The sequence below is a fragment of the Mustela nigripes genome, chromosome 1 (genome assembly GCF_022355385.1).
Source record: "Mustela nigripes isolate SB6536 chromosome 1, MUSNIG.SB6536, whole genome shotgun sequence".
NCBI classification, from domain to species: domain Eukaryota; kingdom Metazoa; phylum Chordata; class Mammalia; order Carnivora; family Mustelidae; genus Mustela; species Mustela nigripes.
Window position 1 is genome coordinate 109,839,324 of NC_081557.1, and position 24,310 is coordinate 109,863,633.

The 24,310-nt window shown below is 36.0% G+C and overlaps 1 protein-coding gene across 1 annotated transcript; it reads left to right on the forward strand.

Annotated features, from left to right (window-relative positions):
• The first annotated feature begins 223 nt into the window (after positions 1-223).
• On the forward strand, positions 224-17,883 carry ADAMDEC1 (ADAM like decysin 1). Its single transcript, XM_059393129.1, has 14 exons — positions 224-352; positions 2,369-2,484; positions 3,373-3,449; positions 4,133-4,211; positions 5,605-5,681; positions 7,252-7,438; positions 7,657-7,719; positions 8,391-8,462; positions 8,741-8,910; positions 9,272-9,353; positions 10,151-10,281; positions 11,443-11,620; positions 15,860-15,945; positions 17,234-17,883. The coding sequence occupies exons 1-14, from the start codon at positions 304-306 to the stop codon at positions 17,238-17,240; spliced, it is 1,374 nt and encodes a 457-aa protein (XP_059249112.1). The 5' UTR covers positions 224-303; the 3' UTR covers positions 17,241-17,883.
• Positions 17,884-24,310: the final 6,427 nt, after the last annotated feature.

A 24,310-nucleotide genomic window follows, 5' to 3' on the forward strand; every position in this document is an offset into this window, starting at 1 on the left:
CTGTCCAGATATAAATTCTTTAACAATCTGTAACCGCAGATATAAACACCTCTCTTAAATAAGGAACATTCTCATGATCTTGACACTGCAATTTCCCAACATCATTAAGAAACATTCCCTAATTTCACAAAGAATGCTTGATGTTTTTCTTGGTTTTTTTTTTTTTTTTTTGGTGGTGGTGATGTGTTTTTTTTTTTTTTCCCCTTCCAGTTTGTAAAGAGAACTGGGGGAAGATAAAACTGGACTTCTAGAGAGACCAGTTTCGTGCTGTGTGGGACTTCTCAGCTATCTGCAGCAGGCAACATGTCTTTGGCACTACTCTCTGTCCTCTGGCTCATCATTCAAACTCAAGGTAAGCACTAAAATACCGACATTTTATACAAAAGTCAAATTATTTAATGCATTTTTAAAGTAACATTGAGAAAGTAGCATTCTTATATTACCGAAGGATCACTACAGTTTGCATTTGGGTATATTTACTCAATTTACATAAACTCCATGCTCATGGTCAAGGTGTTGTGATTGGTATAATAATTTAGTTAGGATATACCTGAAATTTTACTTCTCATTCAATAATGCTACTAGATCTATAATTGTATTTTCTAAAACACACACACCAAATAACACAAGAGGATTAACTTCCAGACCAGAAATCAAGAATTTTCTTGCCATCTCCAATGTTATCTTGAATAACATTGATTATTTTCTACTCCATAAGGAGAAAATCATCTATCAAGACACAATTTGACTGAAAACTGTGCCAGGATGGATGACAAGGGAGACGTTTAACTAAAATTAGCATTAAATTAGACATAAATATAGTATTAAGCAAAATTAAAACTTAATTGACCAACCAAAGAGTTGAAGACTAAAATCTCCTAAAATTTATTCTAATCTCAACCCCAGCAACTCTTTCCATTAATTGGATTCATATTCTCCACTGATTAAAGAAAAACTTACAGTAATATATTTATAAATTTCCTGTTCTCCTGTGTAACGAATCCTTTTTGGGATAATATCATAGCAGAACTCTGGGGGCTGAGGAGGAGGGAAAGTCTGGTTGATAATTTTCCTTCAGGTTCTCCACGTCAGCCAAGTATTAAACTGTTTGATGTTCCCAAAGTCACCCTGTCTTTCAGTGGGAAATTGGCTCTAAGCACAGACATTTATCTTTGAAAATGGGAGCATTTAAAAATAAAACTGACCTTATGATTGAACAATTAAAAGAAAAAGTAGATAAGCTGCATCTGCCATCTTCCTAGACTGGTGCTACATAATTTTACATATTTTATGTTATTCAATTTTTATAGTAACCTCCATTTTAGGTAAGTAAACTGATAGGAAAGCAAAATAACTTCTATAAGGTCATTTAGGTAGGACTTGAGACCATATCTTTTGGCTCTGATATCAGTTCTTTTCCTACTATACACAAGTAAAATACAAAATTCTCTATGTAATTATCATACCAAGTATATCAAGAAGGATATTTAGCCTACTTGCTATCTAATTTTCCTACTTGCTATTTGATACTTTGAAATTGCTCCAGCAGTGGATAACAAAACTTTGTTCATATGAAATCTGAAGTCTTGAGGCAAAGGCTAATGAAAGAAAGAATATAATGGTTTATTGTTATACTTAGAAATAAAATAGTGGTTAGTAGAGTCTTCCCTAATAATGAGGTATTACCTGCTTATGACAAATTTTATTTTTGGAAGGGGTAGTCAGGGGTTACACCACAAAGAGAAAAAGACATAGAAAGGAAAAACAGATCTCTGAGAACACTGAGAGAAAAATCTACAATTTTGAAGAGGACTACAGTGGAAGAGGGAAATGGACTACAGGGCAGACTCCTGGCTTCTATAATCTCCCATGTACTGAGAAATCATCTGAAGAATTATTTCATCATCTCCCTGTCTTTCCAGGATAAGTAAATAGAGCAAAATAAAATTTCTTTGTTATCATAGCTGATAGGAAAAGGGAGAAGGAGAAACTTGCTTTTCTTTTCTTTTCTTTTCTTTTCTTTTCTTTTCTTTTCTTTTCAAGATTTTATTTATTTATTTGACAGACAGAGATCACAAGCAGGCAGAGAGGCAGGCAGAGAGAGAGTGGGAAGTAGGCTCCCTGCTGAGCAGAGAGAGCCTATGTGGGGCCTGGTCCCAAGACCCTGGGATCATGAAATGAGCGAAGGCAGAGGCCTTAACCCACTGAGCCACCCAGGCGACCCAGGACCTTGCTTTTCTTAATACTTAATTTCTGGAAGAGAATTCAGTCTTTCATGCCATTTCAACAAAGCCAACCAACCAACCCAAACCAAAACAAAACCCAAGACCTTTAAATGTGTTATATTAATATTATCTCTTTTCTCTAGCAATAGCCATAAATCAAACATCTGAATTAGAGCTCTATGAAGTAGTTCATCCTAAAAAACTACACATTTTACACAAAAGGGAAATACAGAACAACCAAACAGAGAATGGCAAAGAGGTAAGTAATGTGAATGATAGTGGGATTTCACAACGATAGAGCCAATAAAGTGCCTTTTTACTAATAGAGGTAATGCCTAACAGTTTAATTTTGAAGGCCATATCCATAGCTCCTCTTTGTCCAGGAAAGAATACAGGATTCTCAGAAACACATTTAAACAGCAGGAAGAGAGTTAACTGTTTCAATTGATCAGAAAGAATAAAGCTGCTTAGACATTTCTCCAAGTTTGGAGGCTAAGGGGAGAGCATAGGAAAGGAAGCATTTCTAGAATGTTTCTAGAAAGAAATGTTTCTTGCTAAGTTCACCAAACCATACCCTCACTTCCTGTCCCACAGAATTTCCTTTTCCTTGGGCATTTTGTCTATAACAGAGAGTTCGATATTATATCATTAATTAGCAAGATTTATAAAATTTATTAAAGATATTAACTCTCTGTTACATTGTTACCAATATTTATAATTTTTACCTTAGTTCTTAGTAGTTCTTAGTTTATTTTCTTTAGTATATTTTGTTTGGTTTTAAAGAATAAAGAATAAAGCTGCTTAGACATTAGACATAATAAAAATAAGTGCCTTATTATATCATTAGTGATCCTTTAGGAAACACAGGACAGTATATTGTATAGTTAGGCAAGTAATAAGCCCCTATCTTACACAGTAAAGTTAGTTTAATCTGTGAGTATTTTTGCTGTATTATTGTATATTTTGGAAATCCATCTTAATGTATGATTTGTGCTTATTTTACATATTTTAACTATATATGAGAACTGTTTTAAACTATAGGCACTTGTAATTATTCTTCTATATATGACAGTATCATTATATTATAATTATTTCAGATAGACTCAGAAATACAAATTGATATCAGTATATTATTAAATATTTTTAGGAAAGATATGAACCTGAACTTCAGTATCAGATAACATTAAATGGAGAAGAAGTTGTTCTTCACCTGCAAAAAAGCAAGTAAGTTGTATTTCCTGAAAGTCTAATCGCTAGATTATATTAACAAAATATGGAAAAATAAACCTTCTTGAGACTCTATTTAGTGTGATTTGAGATAGAAGACATGAAACGTTGAGTTTTAGATGTTAATTAGATTGCGTTAATGTTAGCTAAGACGGTTGTTGTTTTCTAAGGAAATTACATGCAAAATATAAACAAAGAGCAACACAGATAATTTTTCTTCCTTAATACTTCTAATTAATTGAAAATCTTTTCTACCCATATGAACTCAAATTTTTGACATAGCTTCCCACTATTTTTCAAAGAACATTTGTAAGGGTCATTCAGGGCATAGAGCCTGGGGATGTGATTTCACCAAATTCTACATCTCTCTGATACAATGGTCTTTTCTGCATGTTTGTAACCCAGCACCCTTCAGGGTCCCTCTGGAGGCTGGGGTTTTGATGCAAAGAATCCCAGAATAACCCTTTTGAGAATAGAGAATTTGCAGCTGAAAAGTATCTAGGGGCATTTATTCCCTTGAATCTTATGGGCATAATTAATGCTTTGATTTGCTTCAGCAACAGAGTTTCAGTGTTGGAAAAGGGTCAATGAGTCAGAATGTCTGTTGTTTCTCACTGTCTCAGGAACATTATCCCTTATTACCACCCTAAGTGTACCTTGCAATTTTCTGAAATTTGCAGACACATCCTAAGGCCAGACTACACTGAAACATATTACTCACCCAGAGGAGAGGAAATCACTACAGACCCTCAGAACATGGTAGGTTCTGAATGCTTTCTAGGATTCTTTCTGGGATCTGGCACTTATGTTGCAAGATGCATAGTTGTGAGGACAATTAAAAAAGAAATTAAAGGACTTGGAAAGAAAGTGCTTGTCTCTGACCAATGAAACAACAGATGAGAAGATGAAAAAAAAAATCATAGTCATCTTTTTTTTTAAGGTAAAGATAGGAGGAGGCTTCCAAGTATTGCATTTGTAGAAGCAACCACAAGTTCACTTCCCTCTTAAATGATCTTGTCAAAAGTTAGAAATATTCTGCCCAGTAGCTTCTTGAAACATCATATAGCTATTTACTATTTTTGAATAATATATGCATATATCCTGAGGTCAGAAATGGAATATTAATCACTTAATTAATATAATTTTATATCTCATTAAACCACTATGCCATAGATATATCAAGGCCTAGATGTCAGACATAGAAAATCAACGCCAAGGTAAGAACAGGAAGAGAATACAAAAAGATAATCATGGAGTGTTACCAAGCTAAGTCAATTTCTCAGAGTCCCTCTCCTTAGGCACTCCCAAACATATATATCTCTATAAAAAGACAAAACTTCTGTCACAGAATGGCTCTTTATTCCCTTCCCACTAAAACTTCTCATTTCATGGATTTCTTGATTTTGCTAACATTTAAATTAACTCGTGCTCTTGTGTGAATGGTTTATGATATCTTAATTTGGTACTTTTTCCAAGCCCTCTACAAGAAAATCTTTACAATGACGAGGTTTTTTCCAAATCAAGAAAAACATAGATAGAATTTCAGACCCTAAAACAAGTCAGTTTATTTTGACCAAGAGTTTATTCAATAGCTTGAATAAATTTGTTGGATCATACATAAGTATACATAAGTGACCCCCTACTTCGTTTATATAAAGCACCAACCATGTCCAAATCTCTAGTTGTGAACAAAGTTTCTATGGTTTTGATGCTGGTGAAAGGATTGCACTAACATACCAATTAAAATGACAAGTTGGACCAGCCCCATGAAGGGCTTAGGAGTGGTAGTGTGACTTCTTCAGAATCCTGGAATCTAGAAAAATGGTTACCTCATATAATTGATATGTGATGCACAATGTCTTAGGAACTCTACTTTTACCAGGAGCCCTCTTAAGTTCACACTCCTTGGACTTTTCTTTCGTGCAACAGCGCCAGAAAGTCAATTCAACTACCAAAGTTGGAATTTCCAGGGTCAATAGTAGAAGAAGTTGTAAAATTTCTAAAGTTCTCACTATTTTCATTTCTGGGAACTGGTCTGGCTGTTACCACTATTTGAAGAACCTTCCTACATACGCAAAATAACAGCTTTCACCACAGCCATGATATGTTTATTCTTGTAGTTAAAAAACATATTTCTTTTTTCCATCTTTAGGAACATTGCTTCTATAAAGGACACATACTAAATGAAAAGCGTTCTGTTGCCAGCATCAATACTTGTAATGGGTTGAGGTGAGTCACCTGCAAAAATGGTAAACATTAAGTACCGTTTTTTTTTTTAAAGATTTTATTTATTCATTTGACAGACAGAGATCATAAGTAGGCAGAGAGGCAGGCAGAGAGAGGGGAAGGGAAGCAGGCTCCCTACTGAGCAGAGAGCCTGATGTGGGGCTCGATCCCAGGACCCTGAGATCACGACCTGAGCCGAAGACAGTGGCTTAACACACTGAGCCACCCAGGTGCCCCTTAAGTACCATTCTTTACACAGAACTGAGTCTTCCTGGACATCATATCTTCTTATTACCTTGGTAAAATCTTCTGCATAGATAAAATGCTGTCAAACTGAAGATTACAGTATAACACTTGCAAGCATTTTATAATTGTGTTTAACATGATTTTTAACAGTGTATGTGTTCACAGACACATGCATGTATGTGATATTTCTGTTCACAAAAATAATTCTTGCCAATTAGGGAAAATTTGGAAAGTAAGAAGTGCAAATAAGAAAATAACCACCACAAAATTGTGCTTAGGAGCAACTACTATTACTAACACTTTGTCATATTTGCAGTCTTTATGCATATAGATATATATCTTTTACATGGTTGCAATATGAAATAAAATATATGTAGTTCTTCTAGATAGTTCATGCCACAGTATATCATGAGCTTATTCTTAGATCATGAAATGTATTCACAGATATAATTTTTAATGACTATCTATCCTGTATTTGTAATCCTCCATCATATGAATTCATTTTGTATTTCTGAACTTATTTTTGCTTCAGGGGTACAGGTCTGTGATTCGTCAGTCTTACACAATTCACACACTCACCATAAAACATACCCTCCCCAATGTCCATCAAACAGCCACCCCAACTCTCCACCTCTTTTGCCTCCAGCAACCCTCAGTTTGTTTCCTGAGATTAAGAGTCTCTTATGGTTTGTCTCCCTCTGTGGTTTCATCTCATGTCATTTTTCCCTTCCTTCCCCTATGACACTTTGTTCTTTTTCTCAAGTTCTTCCTATCAGTGAGATCATATGATTATCATTTCTCTGATTGACTTATTTCGCTTAGAATAACAGCCTCTAGTTCCATCTACATCGTTGAAAATGGCAAGCTTTCATTTTTAAAAAGAAGAATTCTTTAAGCTACTACTAGTTCGACCTGTTTCTCTGGCTGATTTGCTAACGACTCTTTCTCTCCTATGGGGTTCTCAGCATCTAAATGCTTCTTTACTCTGTCCTCCACGATATTCCTAGGACCTGCCAAGAAATGTTTGCTAAGCATATAAATAAACTATGGACAAATATTACTGAACTTATGATATAAATTCTAAATTCTTTGGGATAGCTTCATCTTAACAATTCTTGTTCAGAATTTTCTAGTAAATAATATAAACTTTATTTTACTATTGACAAGTACTGATTATAACTTAAATCAACAAAAGTTAGCTGGAAGACCTATGAATGAAAACTGCATGCTTGAGTTTAGGATTTAAGGAGAGGTATGCTTTGTTCTGGTCGGTATTGTGACTCTGTGTGGCAGATAATCTTGAAATATGAGTGTCTGTATATCACAGGGGATATTTTACACACCATGACCAAAGATACATGATAAAGCCTCTGAAAAGCACAGACCAAGAAGAACATGCTGTCCTCACGTATAACCAGGAGGAGCCAGACCTTGCTAATTATACTTGTGGTGTAAGAAGTGTTGGCAGGAAACAAGGCCATATTCGAACCTCCAGGTCACTCAATAGCCCAGAAGTAAGTATAGATTTCCCATGTCATCATTTCTTCCAATTATCTCTGCAATGAAATATGGTATACCATTGTGTTCAACAGTTACTCATATAGGCAAAACCTATGATTCATTTATTTATTCTTTAACTTAATTTCCCTCTGGAAAAAAAATCTCATTGGAATTTTTTCAAATTTTTAAGATAAAAATGATTATTAATGATGTCATTTTACTCTTTGAAAAGGAAAAAAACTATCTTCAGGCTGAGAAATACATTGATCTCTTGTTGGTGCTGGATAATGCCTTTGTGAGTATGAAATATACATGCTTCTTGGGTGGTTAAGTTGACTTTTAAGTTTTCTTATCAAATGGACAAAGGAAATAAGCTCTCCTAGTTGAAAATGCAGACTCTGGTCACCTGACTGTCATGTCTTTTCTATATGCCTTGCTGGTCTTATTCATTCACTGACCCTTTAATGTCCATCTACTGCCAATATATTCAGATATTGGAAGTATTCTTAATACCAGATAGCTATAAGAAATCAACTCTAATGATAAAAAATGGGTTATTAAAATATTTTCAAAATTCTCACTCTATTACAAAGTAGATGCAAAACTATATATATTTTACAAATTATATTTGTATCTATAAAAATACTATAATCTGTGATCCTAAATTAGCAAATACTGCTTTATAATCAAATTTTAATAATATTGAATTGGTTAGAAATATTAAAATTATTAATTTGACTTCTTTAACTTAGAAATGGAAAACACTGAAATATCTAAGAATGCCTACTTCTTTTCTTACCAAAAAATTCTTACCTTTAAAAAGAATTTGTTGAAACAGTGTTATATAAGTAAGACATGAATGAATAAACATTTATTTATGTTGAAATATGTAATTTTTCTTAAAAATGTTAAATCCTGTACTGTGTCAACTTTTTAGAAATTATGTTTGTATTTTGTATTTTACAGTATAACATGCATAAGGGGAATCTAACTTTGATAAGAAGCTTTGTGTTTGATGTGATGAACCTACTCAATGTGGTAAGATATTTGTCCCGTACACTTGTATTTCTACGTTGAAGCTTGGGGCTTTCCTATGGTTTCACCAAGTAAGGAGCTGGGTGGGTCACAAGGGATTAATGTCAGCAATCTTGGTAAATTTATCAGGCCAGGTTCAATGTCAAGGGAAAATCACATGTTACTTCTAGGATTTCTATTTTCAAAACATGAAACACCTATCCATCACTTATGTCAACAAAAGATCTAAGACAATAAAGAAACCTCAAACATTTTCATGAAGAAAAATGCTCTTCCGACAGATTTATAATACCATAGATGTTCAAGTGGCATTGGTAGGTATGGAAATCTGGTCAGATGGTGATAAGATCAAGATAGTACCCAACATTGGTGATACCTTTAACAACTTTCTGAATTGGCATCGTTCTAACCTGGGGAAAATGAAGAGACACGACCATGCACAGTTACTCAGGTGAGCATATGCTGGCCAGGGTCGGGTGTATGTAGGCAAGAGAGAAAAGTTATCCCAAAGGGTTCTTGCCAGAGATTTCTGCTCAATTGTATCTCCCCAATCGATTGTCAGAGAGCCTGAAGTTCTACCATTAGGAATTCACCTATAAGAATGTGAAGACCCATGTCATGTTTACTAAAATGGATTTCTGGTTGTGGTGATCATCTGTGATCATAGAATGCTGTGGAAGAGCAGAAGCTTTTCTTGGAGCCTAGTGAATATAAAAAGGGTGGAGCAACATGAGAAATCTAAAACATAACTGACAAAATCTAATGGTTCCAAAGACTCAGATTGTGACAGTATACCTGTAATTTTCATGCAGTGGAATTGGCTTCAGAAATGGACGTGTAGGAATGGCAGCCTCAAATTCCTTGTGTTCCGCAGCTTCTGTTGCTGTCATTGAGGTTTGTAAACTCATAATAAGACTCTCTGTGGTCTCTTGTACAGGGTTATCACAAAAAACATTTGCTGAGTCAGTAAATAAAAGTAGAAATGAACCTACTGGTAAATAGTTGCACTGAAGATACCTTGGATTATGAAACAGAATCTCTCCTTATCTTGGCTCTCCCAGTAGTCTTCATTCTTTATTTGTTATTAGGGAATAAGAACAGGAATATTGGAACAGAAAGGGAACCCAGATACCCTCTGTGGCCTGAGCCAACTTCAAATTAATGATCTGCAGTATCAACAGTGAGAGAGGTTAAAGAGGTCAGAGAAGGAGCATTTTGGCATCATACAACCAAGTACTACCAATGTCAAGAATTATGACAATAGGTTTTGGAGGCCTTTGAATATGTAGTATGGTACTTCCTACAAAGAATGTAATTACCTTAATTTACTCATCGTTTACCAAGAACTCCTCATTAGCTCAGAAAATATTTTTTTTTTTAAAGATTTTATTTATTTATTTGGCAGAGAGAGAGATCACAAGTAGGCAGAGAGGCAGGCAGAGAGAGAGAGAGGAGGAAGCAGGCTCCCTGCTGAGCAGAGAGCCCAACGCGGGGCTCGATCCCAGGACCCTGGGATCACTGACTCAATGGTTGAATGCACAGGAGCCAGCCATTTCAAATGTTAATTCGACATTTTACAATAGCCAATGCCAGGAGCTAAATGACATTATTTTTCACCTGTCGAACTAATTTATTAAACTAGGAAATAAATGAACATAAGTAATAAATGTTCCTTTTTTTTTTTTTTCCAGGCTAGCAAAAAGAATAATGTGGCTCTTGTAGGAGTCATGTCACATGAGTTGGGTCATGTCCTTGGTATGCCTGATGTTCCATATTATACCAAGTGTCCCTCAGGGAGTTGTGTGATGAATGAATATCTGAGGTGAGATCTTGTCATCCTTGAGAAAAAATATAAATGTCTTAAAACTTAAAGAATTCAGATGCAGTCTATATAGTGAATGGGTATTTCTTTTAAACAAGGGCTGTGAATCCCATTAATTCACCCTAGAGCCTCTTGATGCACAGGTTTTATCAGCTCATCAGGGCTCATTGTTTAAGATTTCCAAATAAGCCAAGTTAGAGATTATGAGAATGTTAACCATGTTATTTTAACTTAAAATAATTTTAACATTAAGCAACATAGTTTTAAACAATAACCAAGATATGAAAACAACCTGAGTGTCCATCAATAAATGAATGGATTAAGAAAATGCTACACACACACACACACACACACACACACACATTACTCAGCCATAAAGAAGAATGAAATAGTGCCCTAGAAGGTATTATGCTAAGTGAAATAAATCAAACAGAAAAAGAAATATTTACTTATAAAGGCAATCTAAAAGATAAAACTAATGAACAAACAAATGAACAAGCTAACAAACAGATAAAAACAGAAATATGCTCAAAATACAGGGAACTAACTGGTGGTTGACAGTGGGGTAGGAGGATGGGCAGAACAGATGAAGGAGATTAAGAGATACAAACTTCTATTAAATAATAATATGTTTTCTAAAAATATGTATCTAATTAAGATGATGACAACTTTCTTATTTATCTCCATCACTAATCACTCAATCCATTTTTATGTTAATATTAATTCACTTCTAATGCCAGTCACTTTGCAAGGACTTGGGACAGAAAAATAAAAAGAATACTTTGCTCTTAAAGTGCTCATGAATAGGAAGAAATACATCCTAAGTCTGCAATTATTTCCTTTCACTAATTTATAATTATTATCTCTTAACTCTCAGCCCTCGATGGTGATCCCAAATGGTAAGACTCATTCATCGTTCCTGCCATGTAGGACGGTACTGAATCCACACAGGAATTTAAATTCTTCCAGTTCTACAAGCTCAGTATCTAGGGAAACGATTTTCCAACTAGTGTAGTATTTATGCTCCTTCGTGCTCCACATAGTACAGTCCTAAATGGAAAATGAATTTGGGATTTCCACTGAACCAGGTGATATAGTTAGCCAAGTCAGATTCTCATGTTAATCTATCATTAGATATCATGATTATTCTTCTGTTTACAGTTCAAAATTCCCAAAGGATTTCAGTGTATCCTGCCGTTCACATTTTGAGAAATACATTTTATCGCAAAAACCAAAGTGCCTCCTGCAAGCACCAACTCCTAAAAATGTGATAACAAACTCAGTGTGCGGGAACAAACTTCTGGAAGCAGGAGAAGACTGTGATTGTGGTTCTCCTAAGGTATGAAAATATCCACAGTTTAAAAGTTTATTAAAGAGTTACAGCTGCATGGGAATTATGGTGTTTTCTTTTTCTTTTCCTTCTTCAAGGAATGGTTTTTGGAAATTCTTTTTAAAGACAAACATAGCATCATAGCAATAAAAAAAAATAGGCTTAGACTTGTGGTTTTCTTTATTTAAAAAAAAAAAGATTTTATTTGTTATTTGTTTCTTCACTTATTTATTTATTTAGATAAATAAATAGAGGGGAGGAAGTGGGTGGGGGAGAGAATCCTAAGCAGACCTCATACTGATCACAGAGCCCTACGGGGGGCTCTATCTCACAACCCTGAGATCATGACCTAAGCTGAAACCAAGAGTTGGAAGCTTAACAGATTGAACCACCCAGGTGCCCCACACTTGTGTTTTTAATACTTATTTTAGACATATTTTGAAAGGCATTTCAAAAGCCAGGATACACTTATGATGTGATTGTCTAAAGTTCAATGGAAAGAAGTAAATCATTAACTGTAACATGTCATTTATGATCCTTCCTAGACATATTGGTCAGAAATTCTTAAATCACCTAAAGTCACAGCTGATCATTTGTTGAGGAAAAACAATTACAGATTTAGAAGCAAGTTCTCTCCATAGAGAGAGCTGGCCTTCCCTCACCAAGCCAGTGTATAAACTAAGCCATAAATGAAACAGAGAAGGAGAGAAAAAAAAATCACATAAACCTATGGAAAATAGGCTATTAATATAAAACATCTAAGATAATCTTTATAATTAATAATTATTAATAATTAATCTTTATAAAAATCTGATCCTTGCAAGGTATGAATGTACTGTAAAAAATGTCTCTGACAAATATTTGTCAACAATCCCACACTAGTTTCTAAGAGAACATTCTGAGTTCCCAGCAATTTTCTCTTACTTTTAAGACTGAAAAAATGAGCTACTATTTGAAGAGATTTTTTATGTCAATCTGCAAAATGAATTTTTATGTACACCATATCTCCTTTATTACTCACAAACCTTCATAATGGGTTTTGTTATTATCCCAATTTAGAGAAGTGAGATTCACCAAAGTTAAGTAACTAGTTCCAAAGATCCAAAGCCAATAATGAACGAAGCCTGCTGCAACCCAAGATTAATTCATTACTTTAAGAGGCTCCACGACAAGGGGGAGGGCATATAATCTCTTTATGCTTCAGCTACTTATTCAGACATCTTAAGCTGTTGAACTACATTAGAAGATTTCATGGTGTACCAATCGTTTGTAAAGAGTATTGCAAAGATTCTTTTATGTATAATGAAATAAGAAATAATGGAAATGATTTGGTACTTTATAATAAATTAGATATAAGTTTATCTCATTCCTACTTGCTTGCATTCCCATATGGCTTCTTGGGTGGAAGACAACTATGGTTCACACTCCGGGGTACTTCTGATTTCATCAGGCCAAGGGCCTGTAGACAGTGCACACTGACAAAGAGACAGAGAGAATAGAACCCTGTCTATGTCAAGGGTAGGGTCTAAAATTCACTAAGTACATCATCCAGCCCCCATATTGCTTCCATTTTGTGCTGATTTTCTTCTTATGGAGTTGAATAAAACTAGAGTTCAGGCTTATGAACAGCTGAATTTTAAATAGAAGTTTTTGTACCTAAAAAGTAGTATATAAACTTTATATAGTATCTTTTAGTGAATAATCCAAGGTTCCATGATCTCATATGCTATTTACTATTTTTATATATCCATTTAAGTCTTTTCCAGATCTTAAAAACCACCGTTCTACCGATCAACCTAGATATTATCACGTGAGCATCACACACTATTTTAGTGACTTTAACCATGCAATGCATTTTAATATCTGCAGCGGCAAGTGTGTTCATTTTTTTCTTTTTAAAGATTTTATTTATTTGACAGAGATTTTATTTTAAAAAATAAAATATTTATTTTATTTATTTGACTCTTTCTGTGCCTACTTGTGATCTCTCTCTGTCACGAAAGAGAGAGAGTAGAGAGAGAGAGAGAGAGAGAGAGGAGGAAGCAGACTCCCTGCTGAGCAAAGAGCCCGATGCGGGACTCGATCCCAGAACTCTGAGATCATGACCCCAGCTGAAGGCAGAGGTTTAACCCACTGAGCCACCCAGATGCCCAAGGGTGTTCATTTTTTGAGGTGGAATTTGCATAATCATTCCTCAGTTTTCATTCTCCCATGTAGCTCTTGGTATTTTTTTTTTATCAGTTTGCTCACAAATACTATTGAGATTCTGACTAAAGTATATTAAATTCATATTTTGCTCTGAGGGCCACCAGGATTTTCACAATATGATTTTGTTTTATTGTTTTATCTTTTCTATTTTTAAAAAGATTTTATTTATCTATTTGAGAGAGAGAGAGAGAAAGCAAAAGAGAGAGAGAGAGAGCAACACTGATAGAGAGAGAACACAAGCGGGGTAAGGGGCAGAGGGAGAAGCAGACTCCCTACTGAGCAGGGAGTCTGATGTGGGGCTCGATCCCAGGACCCAGGATCATGACCCGAGCCAAAGGCAGATGCTTAACTGACTGAGCCACCCAGGCGCCCCCAAAATTTGATTGTTTTAAAAACTAGTTGCCTTTTGAGTTTCTCAGGAAAGTTAAATATAAAGTTCTTCATGTAGTTATTGCATATCATGAAGCTTATTCTGAAGTATTTTCTATTTTTCTTTTTGCTATTAGTATGCATAATGTTTACTTTTTGTATTAGGTTCTGCTGAAATACTCTTTTGATGTTATTTTACTATTATCTTAAAAAGCAATCTTAGTGACTCATCCATTGTTTTTAGAGTAGATTCTCTATTTTTTCCTGATGTCAAATATTTTATTACATATGAAGGATGAAAATGTGATTTATACTTTCCAATTATTATTTTACTTTCATACCTTTTCTTTCTCTCATAACATTTGTCAGAGTTTTCATAAAAATATAGGCTATAAATAATCCATGTCTTACTGTTTATTTTATTAGATATATTTTTCTATTTATCAGACAGATCTTTCTTTATAGATTATTTTTATTTTCTAATCTTTGCCATCTATCACAATAATATTAGTTGTTTTCTACCCTCAGTATCTTAATGTGATGGATGATATTACTTTATTCTGTTCTGTGGAGACACCCTTGTATTTTTGGTGGAAATAAAACCCTGTAGAGTTGTAATGGAGAGTTATCATATTAATAAACTGTTGTTTTGTTAATATTTTATTCAAGCTTTTGCATCTGTATTAAAAATGAAAATTGTGTATGTATATGTATGTGTATACGCATGTGTGTATGTGTGTATGTGCATATGTGTGTGTGTGTATGCATATGTGTGCAGATGTATGTGTGTGTGTGTCATTACCAGCTCTCAGTATCAGAATTATACAGGCTTAGCAAAATGAATTAAGAATTTTATTTATTTATTTATTTTTAAAAGATTTTATTTATTTATCAGAGAGAGAGAGGGGAGGGAGTGAGCACAGGCAGACAGAATGGCAGGCAGAGGCAAAGGGAGAAGCAGGCTCCCTGCTGAGCAAGGAGCCTGATGTGGGACTCGATCCCAGGATGCTGGGATCATGACCTGAGCTGAAGGCAGCTGCTTAACCAACTGAGCCACCCAGGCGTCCCTGAATTAAGAATTTTAAATTTTTTTTTCCTCCTCTCTCTCTGCCTGCCTCTCTGCCTGCTTGTGATCTCTCTCTGTCAAATAAATGAATAAAATCTTTAAAAATAATTTAAAAAAAAATGGGGCGCCTGGGTGGCTTAGTGGGTTAAAGCCTCTGCCTTCGGCTCAGGTCATGATCTCAGGGTCCTGGCATTGAGCTCCGCATCGGGCTCTCTGCTCAGCGGGGAGCCTGCTTCCTCCTCTCTCTCTGCCTGCCTCTCTGCCTGCTTGTGATCTCTCTCTGTCAAATAAATGAATAAAATCTTTAAAAAAAAAAAATATTCTCCCTTGAAGTTTTAAATTAATTTCATGTAATATCATCTAGGCCAAATTTATTTGTGGTCATTCTTGGGTAGTTCTATTTTTGTCCTTTAAAGAGGTAGTTTTCATTGCACTTAACATTGTTTTCTATTATTAAGGTTCCTCCGTCATTTCCTCTGGAATCTATGTAGTGGTGTAATTTAGTTGAAAAAGTAAAATTTCTTCGTCATCTTGTACTAAAATTGTATGCACCTTGTCTATGGAAAAAATCCTGACCCCTTTCCCATTGTGTGTGTGTTTTACAGGAATGTTCCAATCCTTGCTGTGAGGCTGTGACATGTACATTAAAACCTGAGGCTGATTGTAAAGGAGACCCTCTGAACGATATCACGTAATACCTTCTTTTTCTCTTTTTTGTTCTCAAATATTTTCTCACTTTTATTTCAGGTTGGAGAATGATATGCTACCAAGTTCTGCAATACACTAAAGCACTATTCACTTGATATTTTTATTTATTGATTTTTTTAAATTTTTAATTTTTTTTTAAATTTTTTTACTTCACATTTTTAAAATAATTCAGTTTTGGAAAGGAAAAAAACAGCCACCATACTAAACAAAAACAACTCAGGGTTGTGTGTATACTAATACACTAATGAGAAAAGTAGCTACATGGTCATCTGTGAGATGTGAGATTAAGACTGTTTAAATCTATGCTGAAAACTGTACATTTCTCTTAGGTTGTGACGAGTTTATTATAAACTGAGATGAGAGAAAGAAAAGTTCCTTTAAAAAAACCCCTCTGTTGATGAGCACATTTTACTCTTGATTAAGAATTGATAATTGTGATTTACAAGGTAGTCAGAAAAACAATAACATTTAAGAACGTATACTGTATGATTTGGTGGTTTTACTTCTTTTAAAGTGCTACAATAAGCAGTAATCCACATATTGCTTTTGTATTTTATAGAATCTTACATCAGTTGGGCTAGGGAACTCAAGTGCTCTGACTGAATATAGTATCTGTTTCAGTGAAATTAGTCTCTGAACAACAAAAAATCATGAATGGGGAAAATCTCAGGATAAAATATATGGGAAGTGTTATTACTCCCCACCCCCTTTCCTGTATCTTTTTTGGAATTGAACCTGCAGAGACATTATAAAGGGACTAATTCCTCAACTATCACTTCCTTAAGAAAGAACCAGCCAGGTCCTAAGACCAGAGCGGCGCTCATTCCCTCAGCAAGCCCCACTTGATAGAGCCTGCTGAACCCCACGTGTGGTCCGCTCTGCAGGGAGTTCTGGGAATTATGCCCATTTTCTTACTTGGTCAGAGAGACAAAAACTTAGCATCTCAAAAGATATCCATTCAACCTCTCAGGGGCTTGGAATAATAGGTGGGCATGTTCCATTACTGGGCAAGATTGGCAATTTAGGTTCATGGAAAGGAGATTGGTCTTGGACTCAGGAAACTTTGGTTATTTTCTTAGTTCTGCCCGAAACTCACTCTGGGACTTTAACCCAAGTTATTTAATTCGTGTTCTCATCTATAAAATGGAGTTAGTGCTGTTGTCACTCAGTAGGTTTCTTAGTATTATTTAAATTTTATAAATGTTATCAATGCTACATAATATTTTATAATTTATAATAACCATGGCTTCCATTTTTTTTCTTTTAATCAGACAATGAATCAAAAAATCCACTAGGACAAGAATCAAGAAATCTAAGCATACCAGGAATCTTGTACTTAGACATATTTTGGTTTTCACTTGCATGCATTACACTTCTTACATTTTTATCAGTCCAGCCAACAGGTAAACATACTCAGTGAAATTGCAGTTTTCTAAAGCCTGATCCTTAATGTATTTTTAAGGATGGTGAAGATTGTTGCCTAGCTCTGCTCTTTGGAGAACAAAAGAAATTAACCCTTGACCAAAACCCCTCACATTATGCAAGCTCAAGTCAGAACTGTAAAATTGCAAGTGGCTTCTGTTTTTACCCCACCCTCATTTTACTAGTATAGCCCATGACAAAATAAGACCCCTTGATAAGCAAAGCCTTTGATGGAAGAAGATAGAGCAGAATTCATGTGTCATGGACTGAGCCTCAGTATTCCACTCACCTTGCTCTTGGAAGTGTGGTAGTTGTCTGTAGCATGTCGAGATTAATTAAACATAAACGTTTTTCATTTTGTCATGTATAGTCTTCTCACCATCACATAGTGTTAATTTTGAGAAGTCTTCATGCTCACAATTTAGCTTAACATTGAGGCATGCTTCATTTATCTGTTGACTTAATGTACCCCATAATGTCAATGAGTAAAACTACAGCTTTTTGAGCCTCTTGTGTGTGGTCATTTTCAAAAATGAATATTTTGGGGTTTCATTTTAGGTTTTCCTTAGGTGTTAAAGTCGCACATGATAATTTGACTATTTTCCCCGTGGTCCTCTAACCGTATTGCCACAGATAATCAGGCATCACAATAGGGAGATGAAAAAAGAAGGTCCCATCATCTTTTAATGCCCAACATGAAATTTCCTGAGGCCAGTCACATAAGAAGATGAGGATTTTTCCTGAGGTTTCTTTCTTTAAATACTTTTCAACAATTACTTTAAAAAAATGACTGAAAATCCCGTTGGTGCTTATACTGGGAGAACAGGAACTGAGACATACTTCTAAAGATTGGGCTCTGAAAAGAACAGTCTTCCAGAAAACTCTGCTTATGGGTGTGGCCCGTCTCCCCCTTCACTGCCTCACTATAATTGCTGGGTTTGGCACTACCAGGGCTGAAGTTGAAGCTGAAGCTGCATGTGTTTCTTTGGGCATATTCCCCTCCCCTACTTCATGCTCAGGTAAAGGTTTCTTAGAGTAAAACTGCCTGAGCTGCAAAAATTATAGACAGTGAGCATGTGAGTGTCAATTGTTAGATTTTCAGGAATATGATGAGCTGGTTATGAAACACAACCATTACTCAAAATCAACCTGTATAAATTTGTAATTAAACCTTATAGAGTTCTCAGAATCTTCTCAGAGTTCTTCAAACAGAATATATATATATAGAGAGAGAGAGAGGGAGAGAGAGAGAGAGAACGTGCATGTGCAATATTTATGCATTTAACCATGGATATGTATATATGTATTTTATTATATATCATATATGCATATACATATTTATAGAGATTTTGAGATTTATTATGAAGAATTTCTTATGATAAGCAATTAGCTCACCTGATTATGAATGCTGAGAAGTCCTGGAATCTGCCATCTGCAAGCTAGAAAACCAGAAGAGCTGGCAGTGTAATTTAGTCCAAGGGGAGGAGAGAATAAGATGGAATGTCCCAGCTCAAGCTGGCATGCAGGAAATAAAAGGAGTGACTTCCTCTTTTTTCTGCCCTCTGTTCTCCTCAGTGCCTCAACAGATTGGATGTCATGCACCCACATGGAGGAGGGTGATCTGCCTTAGTGAGCCACAGACTCAAATATTGGGCTTATCCAGAAATACCCATACAGACACACCAGAAATAATGCTCAATCTGGGCACCTCCCAGTGCAGCAAGTTGACACGTATCATCAACCATCACAAAAGCAAAGGGCATACTCAAAACTTATGACTTCCTTTTACACTACACTTTAACAGATGCTCTTCGGACTGTCTAGTTCTGCCATAGCTGTGTGCTGGCAGGGCTACACCCTTACACAGGGCACACAGCAATGGTACCCCCTACCGCGTGTCCAGTAATGTCACACTGGAAGCTTGAAATGGACCACGGTGGGAAAATTATATTACAGAAATAAGCAAATACTATTAATCATTCATTGATTTGCTTATTGCCTGTACTCTAGAAAGTGATGCTGAAGAAAGTGATGGAAAAAAATTTTATAAGGCAGATTAAATTTAAAAAATGAGTTTTGATAGCAATTATGATGTGAATACGATAAAACCCTGAGATACTACTCCTTCAGTATTTGAAAACTCTTGTCCAGTTCAACAAAGAAGTTACTCACCTCTTTGACAAATGAGTGAAATTCCAATACGTAGTTCTGTTGTTTCGATTTCACTTATTTGCATAAAGATATGAACTAATATTCGTATCATAAGTACATCACATGCAACCAACCATAGCTTGGCCTCAGACATAAATGTTCAAAAGAAATCAGTGAAAGAATTCTGTGAAAACCTAGTGACTGTATGGAATTTACAATAAAGAATATCCATATTTTATTATTTTAAAATTATATGTCACACATCTATCAGTAAAATTTACAATAAAAATATGTGTTCATGTGCATACACATAATTTGTTTTTCCAGAGAGTCAATTGTTAAAACTTTACCAGCATACTGCTGACTAGAACACATTAAATGTAAAGATTTTTAGGTCATATACATGCAGCCATTTCTCTAAGGCATATCAGAGTATTCAGAATAGGATGGATTCTATTAACCCAGAAATATGATCATGAACCCATCTCCATGCTCTTCTCCCCTATTCAGTAAATCCAGATATATAATCTGGTCTTTTTATCTACCTTTCAGTGTTTTTTGTTTTGTTTAGTTTTGTTTTACCTAAAAGATCCCTTGTGTATTATTAAAATTTGCCTTGATCAGGACGATTCCAGCCTAGCCAATATGGAATTACATCCATAAACTTCAAAGGAAAGTAGTTAGGATAATGGTTCTTTTCCACCTTCAAAGAATGTTCTACTTCAGTTACCTGAAGCGAAATATAAATACATGGGCTGAGCAATGAGGTACAGAGGGTCCTTCCAAATTCTACTTTGTAACATCCAAGTTCAAATACTGGAGTATCTCATGGTGGGGAGGGGCAACACCTAACTCCTTGGCTTCAGTGTTTAAGTCCCAAACCTTAGTTTAGTGAAAGAGACCTTATACGTAACTTTCAATTTCTTAATGATTCTTCATTTATCATGGAAAGATATACATCTTCAAAAGGGACCTAAAGATCTGGGCAATGTTAAAAGCTGTGTGTATCTGGCATAACACCAAAAACCAATTTAAATGAAACTTGTTCCACTGAATTTATCAGGTGTCATATGAAAAAGAAAAAAAAGCATTGCTGTAATAAAGATTTAAATACTCTTTTTGGAAACTTCCAGATGGTTGACATGTTGGTAGACGAAACATCTGAATAGTTTTCTTCTGATGTTTGGCAGTATGCATATAGTCTAACAGTAAAATGTGATGTGTTTTTATCACCTAGAAATTCTTTCAAAAGCACAATTCTGTTTCCAACCAAAGCAAAATCAAAACACTACCATATATCTGCTCAATGTTATCAGTTTTTCAAGGTATTTTTACATCTTTTACCTAGTTTGAGTCTTAATGAAAGCATTAAGAGACAGGCATAACAAGTGTTATCTTACCGATCAAAATGATTTTCTGTGGATGGTGATGAAAGGAGAGACTCTGAAGTACAAAGACAGGGGAGCTTAAAGAGAGCATGAGGACTCAAAATGATACCACATGGCAGATGAGGAAACAAAGTCCGAGACAAGACAAAAAACCTTTGTGAGGGAAGTTGTAGTTGTATAATATATTTAGGGGAGAAGGAAGAGAGAGATAGGACTATGAGCACTTAAAAAGGCAGACTGAAATATTTTCAGTTCTTAAGAAGCCAATGTTTGGGAAAAAAGTATGGCTTATAAGACAGTTTTGTAGGGTCGATTTTTTAAAATTTAATTTAATTTAATTTTTTTCAGTGTTACAGAATTCCATTGTTCATGCACCTCACTCACTGCTCCATGCAATACTTGCCCTCCTTAATTGGAGGGTCGGTTTTAAGAGAGTCAAAACCAAACAAGAGACACCTTGACTAAGCATGCCACTGACATAATGGAATAGATCCTGAAAATGTGTCAAAAAAACATTGTGTTTTAAGGGAGGTATTTACAAGTCAACATTCTGGAATTTTGTACTAGAAGGTATCTCTGGATTGGATTTTCTTATGAGAGGTTTCTTTAGAACGAGGGTTTGAGGAAAAAGTAGAAGGGTGTCCATAAGCCAAGCACCTTAAAACCCAACACTTACCTTACTACCTATCATATAGCTTGGTACCAACTAGACACAAAAACAGAGGGAGGAAAAGAGAGGGAGAGGAAAGGAGAGAAGGGGAGGGAGAAGTTATGAGTGAATGGGAAAGAGAGTTGCACACAATGTCTGAGGAGAAGTTATGGTTCAAAAAGAAAGCTTGCTCAAAGGGGCATTAATAAGTCCTTCAAACTCTGAAGCAATGTCCAGGAAAAATATATATAAGAAATATGATTTTGACCTCTACTGAGAATGGGGTAGAATTCTCAAAGAAATAAAGTTAGAGTGGGAGAACAGATTAAGTAATGCAACTCCCTATGGTCTAAATCTGCATTTTGTTTTAGAGAGAGGGGGGGATGAATTATGTTATGATACAGGTGAACTTTAAGAGTAAGAACAAAGCACAATAAAACCATGTTCATATTAGCAAATGTAACACCAGTAGTTTTGAAACTTTGCAAAGAAGTGCAATGGTCCGTGTAAATGAATTAAGTTATATGTTTACAGAAGTGTGCATCCCAGTCTGTAAGAGGGCTCCTGTGGAAGGCCAGACGTAGCCAGGGAATTAGCCAAGGCAAGCACCAGACGCCATGCTCTATTTGGTCATACTAGTGTTGAAGGTTCAACGGTCCTGAGAAGTGAGAAAGAACTAGAAATAAAGGAGGTAGAAAGAGATAATGAGCAGTAGGTGGAGAGAACTCTGAGGAACCCTGAGCGAAACTTGTCACCATCAACTCTGGACACAAGAGTATGACAAGGGGCCAGGATTTCTCTTCTCCAGAGGTTTTTCTGTAGAATACCATATTTGGCGTCCATTAATGCCTCAGCATCCAAATATCCCTCATATATCAAGGGAAGTAAAAATAAACAAAAAGCCAACCTTGGGTAATGGCCAAGTGAGGGGATCTTGCCCTACTTCCCCTCTTACGGTCTTCAAAGAAGGCCTCATCTTTCCTGTCATGTTCTATCCATGGGAGGGAAGAGGAGAACAGCTTTCCCTCAGCCTTCTCTCATGTCTTGATCTGGTTCCTCTTCTCTGCTGTTTACAGCTTCACTGAGTGTACCTCCTGAGGCTCTGTCAACATGTTCGACTCCCATTTGTGTGAGGGAATGAGAGATTGCCTTATGTTTCCACTTCATTAACATTTACACGCTAATATTCTTTTTCTCCTCCTTTTCCTCCTCCTCCTCCTTCTTCTTTTTTAGAGAGAGGGAGAGAGAGCAAGCAGGGTGATGGGGACAGGCAGAGGGAGAGGGAGAAAGAGAATCTTAACCAGGCTTCACACCCAGTGCAGAAATCATGACCTGAGCTGAAATCAAGAGTCAGACACTTAAGTGACTGAGCCACCCAGGTGCCTCAACATGCTAATACTTCTCAAAAGCAACACAGATAATTGCTCGGACATTTTTGATTGGTACACTTCAGACTTCCTTAAAGACCAGTGGGATGCACTGGGGCACTGGGGTGTCTCGGTACCTCTCTTCCCTCCTCCCCCTACACAGGTACCCTCCCAAAATTAATAAATAAAATCCTTAAAAAAAATAAAAAATAAAAAAGACCAGTGGGATGCAACTTCACCCAGCCCTTGGAGCAAGCCTTTGGCATGTCTTGAATACCTTGAACCATCACCTAAGTGATGGCCTAAAACTGACAGACCTTTTCATTTCTGAAAATACATAACCTGGGTATTGGTATCTTCATAGACAAATGACGATAATGAAGAACAGATAAACCCATAAGAACAAGAGATCCCTCCCAACACAAATCAGTCTTGGGAGTAAAAGAAGTGCTATTTCTTCAGGCAGCATTCAGTCCGTGGGGTATAAGAAAGCGTGAGAAATCAGGTCAAGTGAGGTAATAAGATTTCCGTGGACAGACAGGAGGAAGACCAGAGGGAGAACCAGGTTTGAAAGATCGGCTCTGTTGGATCAAGTTAGAGCTGGGCTGTTAGATAAACTTTATACTGACAAGTAACTGAGTCTATCATTCAGAAAACATCCCGAACTTCCCGAATATTCTAGGGGAGGCCCTGGCTCCTCCCGAGTTCTCCCCATCACTTTGCCTCTGCGGATCCACATGCCAATGCCTGATGTAGTTACTCCTTCCCTACAACAAACGGATCTTAAATATCGAAAACTAAAAGCTTCTTTCTTGGATTTCCCTTAACAGAGCTTACTAAAGTGCTTTTTCCCCAAACTAACTTTACTGTATACTTAATAAGAACAGGAAATAAATAGCAGTATTAAATCCATCATATGGATTTATGCGATGCAAACCTAAGTAGGGCCAGCTTCCTAAAGTTCTTCAATAAGCTCTAGCCCAAAGAACTGGCACTTTTTTGTACCCTTTACCCATTTCCGTTAATCGTCTTATTTATTTTTATGTAGAAGATTCCATTTTATTAGCTAGTACTATCTCCCTCAATTTCTGATTCCTGTTCAGCCCTAAAAAATCCCCCTCGGGGGACGCCTGGGTGGCTCACGTTGTTAAAGCTTCTGCCTTCAGCTCGGGTCATGATCCCAGGGTCCTGGAATCCAGCCCCACATCGGGCTCTCTGCTCTGCGGGGAGCCTGCTTCCTCCTCTCTCTCTGCCTTCTTCTCTGCCTACTTGTGATCTCTGTCTGTCAAATAAATAAATAAAATCTTGAAGAAGAAGAAGAAGAAGAAGAAGAAGAAGAAGAAGAAGAAGAAGAAGAAGAAGAAGAAGAAG

Excerpts from the sequence above, each read along its gene's own strand:
- ADAMDEC1 (XM_059393129.1), top strand. The coding sequence starts at position 304 with ATGTCTTTGGCACTACTCTCTGTCCTCTGGCTCATCATTCAAACTCAA. Across the intron at positions 3,450-4,132 it reads CTTCACCTGCAAAAAAGCAA|ACACATCCTAAGGCCAGACT; the intron begins GTAAGTTGTATT and ends TGAAATTTGCAG. Across the intron at positions 8,463-8,740 it reads TGATGAACCTACTCAATGTG|ATTTATAATACCATAGATGT; the intron begins GTAAGATATTTG and ends CTCTTCCGACAG.